This window comes from Schistosoma mansoni, assembly GCF_000237925.1.
Source record: "Schistosoma mansoni, WGS project CABG00000000 data, supercontig 0230, strain Puerto Rico, whole genome shotgun sequence".
Classification (NCBI taxonomy): Eukaryota; Metazoa; Platyhelminthes; class Trematoda; order Strigeidida; family Schistosomatidae; genus Schistosoma; species Schistosoma mansoni.
The window spans coordinates 244,430-257,400 of NW_017386096.1; the positions used below are offsets into that span (position 1 = coordinate 244,430).

The 12,971-nt window shown below is 35.0% G+C and overlaps 1 protein-coding gene across 1 annotated transcript in view; it reads left to right on the forward strand.

Annotated features, from left to right (window-relative positions):
- Smp_199210 (plasma membrane calcium-transporting atpase,putative) overlaps window positions 1–12,971 on the forward strand; it is a gene marked incomplete at its 3' end in the record, with an annotated part of 132,983 nt that overhangs the window by 101,124 nt on the left and 18,888 nt on the right. Inside the window, exons 8-9 of the mRNA XM_018791499.1 lie at window positions 10,118–10,348; window positions 12,366–12,613. Of these exons, the coding sequence (XP_018647329.1) occupies window positions 10,118–10,348; window positions 12,366–12,613 (479 nt within the window). The remainder of the gene's footprint in view (window positions 1–10,117; window positions 10,349–12,365; window positions 12,614–12,971) is intronic.

The window sequence follows — 12,971 nt, forward strand, 5'->3', positions numbered from 1 at the left end:
CTTTAAGAGATATTTCCTGGAGTTCTAGTGAGAATCAGTGATCAGTGGAGTTCAACCAGGTCTGTTGTGAGATATCAACTCACTGAACGATTGCTCAACTTCGTGAATTGGTTGATGTTAGACATTAACACCGTTGGATGCCGACTCAGTGGTCTAGTGGTTAAGCACTAGGCTGATAGGTCCTGGGTTCGAATCTCGCGAGTGCGGGATTGTGGATGCGCACTGCTGAGGAGTCCCACAATAGGACGAAACGGCCATTCAATGCTTCCAGGTTTTCCATGGTGGTGGTCTAACTTCAATTGACTCATAATTTCAATGATGAAAAATAATAATTTTCTTTCTAATATATTTATTATCTTTGTCTAGTAAACAGAGCAACACATATATTGTACAACTCTCTTTCTTTCCTTCTTAACAATATCTTCTTTGTTTTCATTATTCATCTGTCATTCTTCTCTAATGATAATAACAATAATAATGATTATGTTCAGATGAAATAAGAAAATTGAATATCTATGTACATATATATAATGATTATGAATTAGCTAGTTTGGATATCTGAAGCAGAACAGTTTTCTATCTCTCTTCTTAAAATAGTGTTGTATTAGTTGTGCTGTGAATTCATTCATTCATTCAATGTATTGCTACCTTGCTTATATGTTTGTGTATGTGATACCCTGACATCAATATCAACATAGTTACTATTCCTCTCAAATATCATGAACTGTATTATTATTATTGTTATTATTATTATTATTAGTAGTAGTAGTAGTATAGTATTATTGTTTATGATTGATCATATCAATGTTTCTATTTTGGAATGTTACTAATAGAGTAGTAGCCCCACATTTTTTTCTCCACTATATACATGTATATATGTACATCTTTAGATTGATATCACCGATCTTATTGTAACCTATTAAGATTATCTTGTCTTATTTAATATATATGTAATAGTTGATTGATGGATGTTTTCAGAAAACTCCTTTGAGTGTGTGTGTGTGTGCATAGGTATGGGTATATGTATGTGGCAAGAAACTATGATGAGCATATATACTCAAATTGACTATTGTATTTCACCAATTATTTATTTATTTATTAACAAGTTGTTTTAAGTAGAATTAGTAGTATAGAATGATATTTAAGTGAATATTTGTAAGTTCCTTTGTGTATATGCACACTTTTGATAAGTTAATCGGTTTAATTATGTTTATAATGATGATGATCATCATCGTAATACTACTGTTACTACTACTACCGGTACTACCACTACTACTACTACCACCACTACTACTACTACTGTAGTGTGGTCTACTTATATCCATATAAGTAGCATATGGTGATGGTCAGACATAGAATGTATTTTGGCAGAAGACCGACAAGGAAAGAACTGAAATGATGCGCAATTGGTGGGAAAATGCATGAACAATGATATTATAGAAGATGAACTGATATTTATAGGAGGAGCAATGAAGATTGAGACAGTTGGTTGTTAATTTGCAAGTTAACTGTTCATTGTATGGTTATCAGAATTTAATGAAATAGTCTGTAATTTGTGCTTAAATACATTTGATTGTCCCCAACTAGTGTTTTGTTCACTACACTGCTACTACTACCACTATAATTACTTACTTACTTACTTACTTACTACTACTACTATTACTACTACTACTACTACTACTACTACTACTACTAATAATAATAATAATAATAATAATAATAATAATAGTAATAATAATAATAATGATAATAATAATAATGTCTCATAATTTTTCATCATCTTATCAATACTACACTCTCATTTCATTTCATCGATTTTGTTAAGAGATGAGGATATAAGAAAAGAAAAATATGATAATTTTTTTTTGGTTTCCCACGTTTTTCCCCCTCGGCTACAAGATAATCAATGATGACAACTATTATACATCATTCTCCCCCTCCCCCTAATGAGGGAAAATAAAATGGTTTCAACAACTGGTAACAGTATATTAATCAATGTGTGTTAATGTTCTGTTGTTTGTTTGTTTCTTAATGAGAAAAACAATAAGAATTAAGTTAATTCTTGTTTTAATTAGCATTTAGATTGAAAAACAAAATTGTACCTTATTTAATTGCTGTTGTAATCATCATCATCATAATAATAAAGGGGATTGGAACAAAAAGCCATTCCCTTAAGTGTAATCAAATACTTGAATCTTCTAGATGCTTTGGTCAATACAATCTGATAATTAATTACTTGTTTCCTGATACTAAATGATCATATAAGTGTTAATTTAAAGTGGTTTAAATGAATATAAAAGTTCTAATTGTCATTTTTTTAGTTTCAATTTTTCATTTTCATTTACTTGTAATCTGTATTTGGTCAACTACCATCATCGATGTTGTATAATGTTGATTAGTGTGGAGTGAAGTAGTTGAACGCGTTGACAACTTCACTTATCTTGGAAGTCGGATCAATCGTAATGGGTTGGTGTCTGATGAAATCTCAGTACAGATTCAGAAAGCTCGTTTGGCTTTTGCCAACTTACGTCACCTATGGCGAAGACGAAATATCCGTCTATCAATTAAGAGGCGAGTATACTGCTCAGCAGTTCGCTCTGTTCTACTTTACGGCTGTGAAACATGACCATTAATAGTAGAAGATACTCGAAAGTTACTAGTAATTGACTACAGATGCCTTAGAAATATTGCTCGCATCTTCTGGGATAACCGGGTAAGTAATAGTGAGGTTAGTCATAGTTTATTAGGGAATGATGGTAAATCAGTTGATGAGGTGATGAATCTTCATCGACTGAGATGGTTGGGCGACGTGTTACGTGTGCCTGAACACCGATTACCACGACGCGCAATACTGACTAGTATTGTGGATGTTTGGAAGAGAGTTAAGGGCGGCCAAACAAAAACGTGGCATCAGTCCTTGAAGTCACTAACTTCTAGTCTGAGCCATGTTGGTAGATGCAAGCTACTTGTTTGGGGTCCGCGTGACTATCGTAACCAATGGTTGGAGACTCTGGGTGATATGGCTCAGAATCGATCACAATGGCGCAGGTCTTTACACTCTCTATCTTCCCTTAAACCTTGAGATTAAAATTGCTTCATAACTTTCTTCCTTCGTATACTATATCCTTATATACAACCTATCTTTTATATATTATCACCATTAAATTAACTACGTCTATCAATTTGGTGTTGATTTTGTTTTCCTAACGAGGTATGTCAACTTGGACTGATGCATAAATGTGCCTGGTTCTACGTTGTAGTTGACTGACTGACTGACTGAGTGTGGAAGAAAGGTGGGGTTGGTCAAATCAAGATACAATGTCAGCCCATAAAGTCATTGACTTTTTATCTAAATCGTGTTGATAAGTACAAACTACCTGTCCAGGGTTTTGGGTATTTATCGTGACTAATGTTTGAAAACATTGATAAGTCTTAGAACTGATTACAGTGATAAAGACATATTTACTCTTTGTTTTTCCTCAAATCAGGAGTTTTGGAATAATATTTCCTGTGTTCAAGGTCCTTTTTTACCGTCACTGTGACTCCTTTGCCATTTCTTCTTTGATATTCATCTTGACAATTTTATCCTGTTCTTCTGAAGTTGTTTAGAAAGTTGAATTGATGCATATGTGTGACAGGTTCTACATTGCTTACGACTGAACGACTATGATGTTCGCTGTCACTACTTCTCATATGGAAGCTATTACCTGGAATCTGTGTAAATAAACACATGTATTTCAATCCGCGATGTTGCACGACCAACCTCCATTGTCTTTGATAAGTAACTGCTTCACACTCGACGCCGTTGAACTTTAGTGGTCACAGTTTCCCACTAGAATTTCGAGCATTCCCTCTATGAGCTAGTCACTAGTGAGCACATGACAATTTTCGTGTATTTCAGTTGCATTTTATCATTCAGTTAAAACACGGACACATATTAGTACCTCCATCAATTAGATCGTCCCTAACTATTATATTATCTTATTACAATAGTTTGTAAAGTCTAATTTCTGTTGGTTTTACAATCGTAATAAGAATAATAGATGTACTGAAAGTAATCAACAGGAAATAATGCTTGACTTAGATGTCCTGCCAATCGGTACCTGTCAGCAAAATGAATTAGCAATCATGAAGAAGCTGATGCCCCAGGTTGGATTCTGTTATATCCCCTGGTGAATTATGAATGGTAACTCTGAGGATTAGTTGTGGACCAATGTAATATGTACATTTCCTATTGTATAATTGTTGTATCATTAGCTTTATTTTGACCTTTGACCTATTATTATACGATTCTTGAGTTATCATCAGTCTATCGATTACTTTCCCCCTATTAACAGTCACATTTGGTCAATTATTGTACAAATGTGTATTTTCTATTTTTTTTTTTTGGTACGATGTGGTCTGTTTGGTTTGTATATAAACCCAGTATGCTTGTGAATAATGATTCATATTGCCAAGGCCGTTATTTGTGTTCTGGATTTAACTGTCTGGGCTAGGCAGAAAGCAGGACTGACAAGTAATCAAGACTGCTCGTACAATTTATGTATCATTGCTCCGATCGATAATTCGCTCTTCTCTCATTGGCAGTAATCAGCACGTTCATATACTAAAGAGGGCCGATACGCACTCAAGACTGCTCATACAGCTTTTGTGTATCATTGGGCGCCCATATACTAAATAGGACACTCACTCACACGTTATAACAGGTTCGAACCCGCGTTACTGCTGAGCTATTTTGGCCGTCTGACCTCTTGTAGTAGTGAGATATTTTTGCTGACTTATCGCTGAGTTTTAAAGAACTTTTTCACCAATATATTCTAACATTTCATTTCATATATCCGAATTTAATACTACTGTATTCCATGCTTATTGTGCATGCAGTTCATTAGTCACTTATCTCCATTTTTCAACAGAATATGTCATACAGTTGAATTAAAACAACTGAAAACTATTGAATACTAGATGGCTATTCTTGGCACCATCAAGCTTATTAGTTTGCGTGAAAGATGAGTTATCATGCCATGAAAATTTGATTCATTCAACTATATTACTCACGAGTAATCTATACATAAATATATGTAGGTGGTGTACATAATCATGGATACACACTGCTAAAGAGTCCTGAACAAGAACTACACATATATCCATTACCTCATTGTCTTCACTGACTATATAACTTATTATCATTCCGTGATATCTAACTACTAAATTCAATAGCCTCTATAATTAAAAAAAAATATACTGAAGGTGTGACAGTTTGCTTATACTCCCGTTAGAGATTGTATCAATAAATTTGGGTTGAATATTAAATTTTAAAAAAACCAGATTGGTAATTGAATAGGGTTAATTTTTTTCACTATTGACTCTTCCTGTTCTCTGTTTCTCTGTATCTCACTTGTTCACACCCCCAACAATATTATAACTGTCATTCATCTTGCGTATAGACTATCAAAGGACTCGAATACCCTTTGTTTCTCTCTCTCTCTCATACATATAGACCTGTATGAATACAGTATGTATGTCGCCATCATTCTGAATTATCACCCCTTTTTCTAATCTAAAAATTACCGAAAATAAACACGCAATCTATATCATCTTACTTATCATTTATTAAGTGTCAATCAATTTCTTTTTGTAATTGAATCCGATTCTATGGATTGAATATTAAATTTAATTAATGTGTCGGACAGATAGTTTTCTCTAGAGTGAGTGATAGTAAATGTGTTTATATTAAAGAGATTTAATAATGATGTTAAAAAATGTAGCATAGGTCTTTTTGCTTTTATTATCGTCGTTTAATATTCACTTATTAACCCGAATAGCTCAGTGGTAACATCTCTGATTGTGAAGTTGGATGACACAGGGTCGAATCCGTCAAGGAGCACCAGTTCTCTCGAGATTACAGGTACATCTTGCTGACGAATGCCAAGTAGCACGAAACCCGGGTCCAGACTCCCCTGTTGACCACCTCCAACCACCATCTTATTTCAATATAGTGCATGCAGTGTTGAGCCACCTAGACTAGTGGCCACATTGCAACTTGATCGATAGCATTCAGTCAGCACTAAGAAGTGCTTGACACGCATGACATTGATCACCACCCAGTGATCAATCAATTGTGACTTATTAACTCATCTTGCATTCTAATTCCTTATCGGTACACTTACTTTGTGGTACACGACATTGGTGAACGGAACAGATAGTTTTCTGCTTTCCGATAAATGGCTTTAGGAATGAAATTTACTTAGTATTGTTTGTTTGGATCTTCCCATTGATGTTTAGGACTGCAACTAGTCAGTCTCTAATTGGCATATGTGCATACTGTGCGTATTGCCTCGATATAGCCTTAATTCACAATCATGGTAAGCAAAGATGGATAGTGGCTAGCAGTGGAATCCAGTTTGACGCGTGTTTCGTCCTATTTGTGACTCGTCAACTGGATGCACCTGTATCTCAGAGTTGATGTTCGCTCTGGGACTCGAACCCAGTACTCTCGCTTCAAACGCCATTGCGTTATCCACTAGGCCACTGAGTTCTGATAGCCACTTGCTTGTGCAACGGGGTGGAGTTGAAATTTACTTAATATTGTTTGTTTGGATCTTCCCATTGTTATTTAGGACTGCAATTGATCAGTCTCTTATTATTTAATAATTTATTTCAACACATAAATATTGGTACAAAGGGGCACCAAATAGATATGCTCCACAAACGAGATTGTCATTTCATTTAATTGTATGAGGGCTATGATACTACTCGGGTGCACAGACCGAAGCAGGTAGTTTTTTTAAAACAGCCACACCCTGAGCCCTTGTTTGACCTAAAGGTCTGATCTACAAGGCAATGGAGCATCGTAAGAGGATGCAGTCCCATAATCTTGATCCTACTTAATCTAAATTGGTTTTGGGAAGCTGGCTATTATCACAGCTTTATGAAAAAGGTTTGGATCGGAGTAGGGTACATAAATCTGTGCCTAGTTACTGAGAGATTCATTACATTGTGCCTCCTCTTGACCTTAAGTATAAATAGAAACCATTAGTATTTGAAACTATAGATGTGTTGATCGATCAGCTTAAGCAAGATATACCTGAAATCCTGAGGGAATCGATGCTTCCTGTGAAATTCGAACAGGCATCGCTCACTCTTACTGTCCGAATTCTTATCATGGAGTTTTAGGAGGGGGTTGCATTTAGCACTAGAGGACTAGAAAAACATGACAGTTGTTACTACTTAATGATCGATTAATTGTATCCATCATGTTTGTTTGATCAGTGCTTGTAAAAATTTTACTGGCTTGGTTAGATGTGAGTTTAATATATCATACACCATACTATAGTTGTTACACTTTACTGTTTAGTTGAATACATTTCTCCACGAGACTTGAAAGTTATAAGTTCGATCATTGTCAAAGCCTTGGATGTTAATTTTTGAAGAGTTACCTACCACAATGTAACAATTATCCAATCACTGCTCTCTGATTTTCAGGTGCTAATTTGTGAACAATACGACATAAAACTTAAGCGAAATGATTTTGCTCATGAATCATTAACTTCTAGATGAAGCTTTTAGAATTCTAGTAAGAAACTGTGATCAGTGGAGTTCAAATAATTTTCGTGCATGAAACTAGTATCATGCATATCAATGACTGATAATCACACAACTCACTGGTTAGCGTTTTTTTTAGCGAGTTAGTTTTTCTACGGGATGGGGTCGCTAACCCTATGCCCAACCCTCCTCCTTTACCCGGGCTTGGGACCGGCAGTAACTCTAGAAGAGCTACACACACACAACTCAACTAAACTTAATTTAGATTTCAACTCAGTAGTTTCAACATTAATTGCTCTTCGATAAGCTTAATATAAATCATGAGTTCGATCCTTGATGATGACTAGTAGATACCTATATGTTGGATTTGTATAAAACAACTATCTAATATTTGGAATAGGGATTTTGTGTAAATTGTAATATTTCTAACAGTTGATCTACGTTAGAACAAAATGACCATCTAGTACTTCCACGTTTTCAATGGTGAATCAGCTTCAGTCAATCAGTCACAACATAGAACTTCGTACGTACGTACGTACATCAGTTCGGGTTGACATACCACATTAGCTTAGATCGATTCATGAATCCAACTGTTAAAATGATCTAATATTTCTTTGTCTAACTTAATTCAATCTATAATATCAACTACTACAAAAATAATTTTAATGTATTCTTAGTTATTTATTTATTTATTTAAACACATAAATATTGATACAAAAGGGTCACCGAATACATATGCACCGCACAAATCTCATTTGATTTGTGTGAGGTCTGTGATACTGCCCAGGTGCCCAAACTGAAGAAGGTAAAAATCGCCTGCGACCGTAGTGTAGCAGTTATCATGGCTGCCTTCCAAGCAGTCGATCCGGATTCTTAGTACATGTATACACAACCTTATCTTCCCTTTATATGTTGTTATGTATTTCGACCAAACAGACTAAATCGTTAAATATGAACTTCAATGGAATGTATAAAGTGACTTTTTTTCTTACATTTTCTTGTCAAAATCAGAAAAAACTGTAAACCTCGATCTTTTTTTATTTTTTTGAAAAAATAACCCACGTACACATACATACACCTTGATAAATTTGTTCTACCAGTCAATTTGAATGTTTGTTTGTTTGTTTTTTGTTGCTACCATTGAATCCCTTTCTTCAATGATCAGTTAAACTTTGTGTAGGAATATTTTTATTGATTAGACTGATTTATCCCTTAGTCAGTTGATTTCTATAAAAACAATAAAACATTCTGTGGAATGTTTTTTTTATGTTCCTTTCAATACTACTTTTATTGAATTATCAGTTATCATTATCATTCAATTATATGAAGGTTTAGATACATTTTTCACCATATTCAATCATTATAATTATTGTACAAAGTGGGGGAAAGTATAGAAGTTACATTTCGTAGCCTCCGAATGCCCTGCTACGGTTGGGGGTGAGGAGAGTCCGCTCTACTTCTCGAAATGCTTTCATGTGGTCACACGTATACAGCCATTGTCATGGAATTCCTACTCACTGCCTTCTCACAGTGGCGGGGGTGTTGTTTATGAAATTGAGAGGACGAAAAGCGATTGTCCGGCACGTTAACCGGGTTGTTGGACACCAAAAGTCCACCTAGGGGAGTTGGAAAACCCTCATTCCAAACCAATGGTGTACATGGACTCCAGTATCCTGAAGGGATGAATGGAGTATGAACCTAGTGTTGGTCACCGGCTACCATGGGACTGCATCTCCTCACGATGCTCCACTGCCTTGTGGATCAGATCTTTATGTCAAAGGCTCCGGGTGTGGCCCCCTAAGAAAACCACCTACTTCAGTTTGGGCACCTGGGCATTATCACCCCTCACACAAATCAAATGAGATTTATGTGGCGCATATATATCAGGTGCCTCTTTGTAGTAATATTTGTGTTTAAACAAATAAACAATAGAACCTTAAATGAAAATAACAAAACAAATAGTTCGATATAAGATAAGTAAAAACTACATATGAGAAATGTAAAATTAAAGGTATCATTAAGAACTGGACAATTAGAAACAGATTTTTCATTCTAGCATAGGAGTTTTCCACTTCAGAGTACACCAGGAATTGAATATTTGACTTGTAGGTCATGAGACCTGTGTCTCACCATATAACACAACAATCATTCCATGTCATTTGTATTTGATTGTCTCTTTTGCAATATTGTGGAACTCGTTAAAGTACAAGTTTCTCCTTGGAGCGTCGAGGACTCGTTTTGTAACAGTTCTTCAGCTCACAAATTGATCATAGTTTGAATTATAAATCGTTGGATTAAAACATTAAGTTATCTGGTGGTTAAAAGATCATTGTACGAGATTAAAAGGTCTTAAGTTTGAACTCTACTGACGATACTGTGGATGTGGACTGCTGTAAAATACCATAAATAAATCAAAACAATTTTTTTGAAAGAACACTAGTTTTTCAGTTGTGTATTCTCAATTGTAATATCAGTGTATTATGGAAGTGATCAACTATGGTTGTGTTTTTTTCCAACTGTTCATTTCTACTTTTTTCTCCCACTGATCTCTTTTCTTTGTTCCTTTGTTTTGAAGGATAATAATTTAGTCCGACATTTAGATGCATGTGAAACAATGGGTAATGCAACAGCAATTTGTTCAGATAAAACTGGTACATTAACTACAAATCGTATGACAGCTGTTCAATGTTTCATTGGTAATAAACATTATAAACGTATACCGACAGCTTCAGAATTACCAGAATCTATTATCAATCTTATAGTAATGAATATATCCATTAATAGTGGGTATACATCGAAACTTTTGGTAAGTGACTATGATGTTGTTCTTAGTAGTAGTGTTCTTCTTGTGTTTCATTTTCGATGTTGAATAAAGCGAAATAACATATGAATACTTAACCATTGACTTTGTAATCACTTTCTAGTCCCCAGTAATTCGTACTTTTAAACCCTGAAATGAAAAGAAAAGATGAGATGTATGAAATGAACTTAACGTTCAAGGTGTTTTTATTTAACAAAATTAAGGTATTTAGAGGATTATAAATGACCTTAGCATTTTATAAGATTCTGAACTGCATACGAAAAGGGATAATTGTTCAACCAGGACAACGTATACATAATCCGTTGTTTTCTAAAGTTCTTTTGTAAATTTGTCGAAGTGTTTTCAGTATTCAATCAGGTTTTATGTTTATCTTCTCTTAGATCTTGAGTTCTAATATTCCTCTGTACATACCGTTCTACATTATCTTTTCGAACCATATTTTCAATGTTCACTTTCTCTCAGCATCATTACCGCTACATTATTTCGACTACTTTGTTATTGATCTTCTTAATTTCACCTTGTCGTGTTCCTATTATTACTATTGTAAGCAAAGATGAATAGTGGCTAGCAGTGGAATCCAGGACGCGCGTTTCGTCCTATTTGGGACTCGTCAGCTGGATGTACCTGCATCTCAGAGTTGATGTTCACTCTGGGACTCGAACCCAGTACCTTACGCTTCAAACGTCATCGCGTTATCTACTCAGCTACTGAGTCCTGATGGCCACTTGCTTGTGCAATGTGGTGAAGTTTAATTTCATTTAGTATTGTTTGTTTGAACATATGCCAATTACAGACTGACCAGTTGCAGTCCTAACACATCGATGGGAAGATTCAAACAAACAATACTAAATGAAACTATTATTATTATTTATGGCTTTATTCGAAATTATATTTTTGGTACAATACAGAATTCTCAGCACAAAGTATTTCAGCGAGTTTCCTCTTCCTATTTCTTGACCGATCCTGACGATAAATATTGAGTGGTCGTCAGTTAGATGTTAGCAGTTCAGAAATCAATATCTGAATAATGTTCACTTTTTCTCTATCTATATAGCCAGATACTACGATGTCTCCGATTGTACTTCTTGGTAACTCGTACAATAGAAGGTCGTAAACTTTTTATAAACGCATCCGAATAGGTAATGCAATAAATAAACATAATGTGCTAAAACAAAAACAGATAACTTGTTGAAATATCTAGACGGCATGAACAGGTAACCCAGATATTCAATCAGGCGGTCAAAAGTTGTAGTATGATAACTTGAACCGACCTGGATTTATATCAAGCCCCTAAAGTTGATTATGACTAAATGATTGATCGATCCAGTTTTCAAAGGCTTTTTCTGGTAATTATAATGAACTGTGGACCATGATATGTAACTCAGTTCATCTAAATACTTATGACTTAGTTATTATATCGAGACAATCATCACAGAATCCGAGTATACCGAAAGAAACTAGTCGATTATAGACGTAAACACCAATTAGATAATTTTTAAACTGCCAAAATATAAGTTAAGAGTATAGAGGTGGTGTAATATATGAGTTTTAAAACAGTGAATAACATCCATTCATATTCATCTATAAATATTTAACTTCAGTCATACTATAGTGTAGTCTACTTATATCCATATGAGTAGTATATGGTGATGGTCTGACATAGAATGTATTTGGCAGAAGATCGAGACGGAACGAACAGGAATGAAGCGCGATCGGCACGTAAGTGCATGAACAATGAAATCAGAGAGGACGGACTGATATTTGCTGTTCACCGTGGTACTACACTACTAGTGGTACTACTACTAGTTTGCTCAACAATCCTTAATCAAGTCGTGAAATCACGTCACAATCATACATCGTTATATTAACCCTAAGAAGATTCCCTTGGGATAATTTTCTTGATACCCACTGTGAAAGTATCGTATGCTAGAATGAATACAAACTATTTATGTTCCTTTCTTTATGTCTATCTTTCTCTCTTCCTCTCTCTCTCTTTGTTTAGCCTCCAGATAATCCAAATGCTTTACCAAAACAAGTTGGAAATAAAACAGAATGTGCTTTATTAGGTTTTGTTAAATCTATTGGACGTAATTATGAAGATATACGTACACAATGGAGTGAAGAACGTTTATACAAAGTGTATACATTTAATTCAATACGTAAATCAATGAGTACAGTTATTAAAGAGTCAGATAATCCAATGTCATTTTTATTATTTACTAAAGGTGCTTCAGAAATGGTTGTTAAATGGTAAGTAATAAGTAAGAAATAATAATGTATATTATAACTTTAATATCTATTAAATTCACTTAGTATTGTATGTTTGAATCTTCCCATTGATGTTTTTAGGACTGCAACTGGTCAGTCTCTAATTGGCATATGTGCATACTGTGCGTATTGCCTCGATATAGCCTTAATTCACAAGCATGGTAAGCAAAGATGGATAGTGGCTAGCAGTGAAATCCAGTTTGACTCGCGTTTCGTCCTATTTGGGACTCATCAGCTGGACGTACCTGTATCTCAGAGTTGATGTTCACTCCGGGACCGAGTGGATAACGCGATGGCGTTTGAAGCGAAAAGGTACTGGGTTCGAGTCCTGGAGTGAACA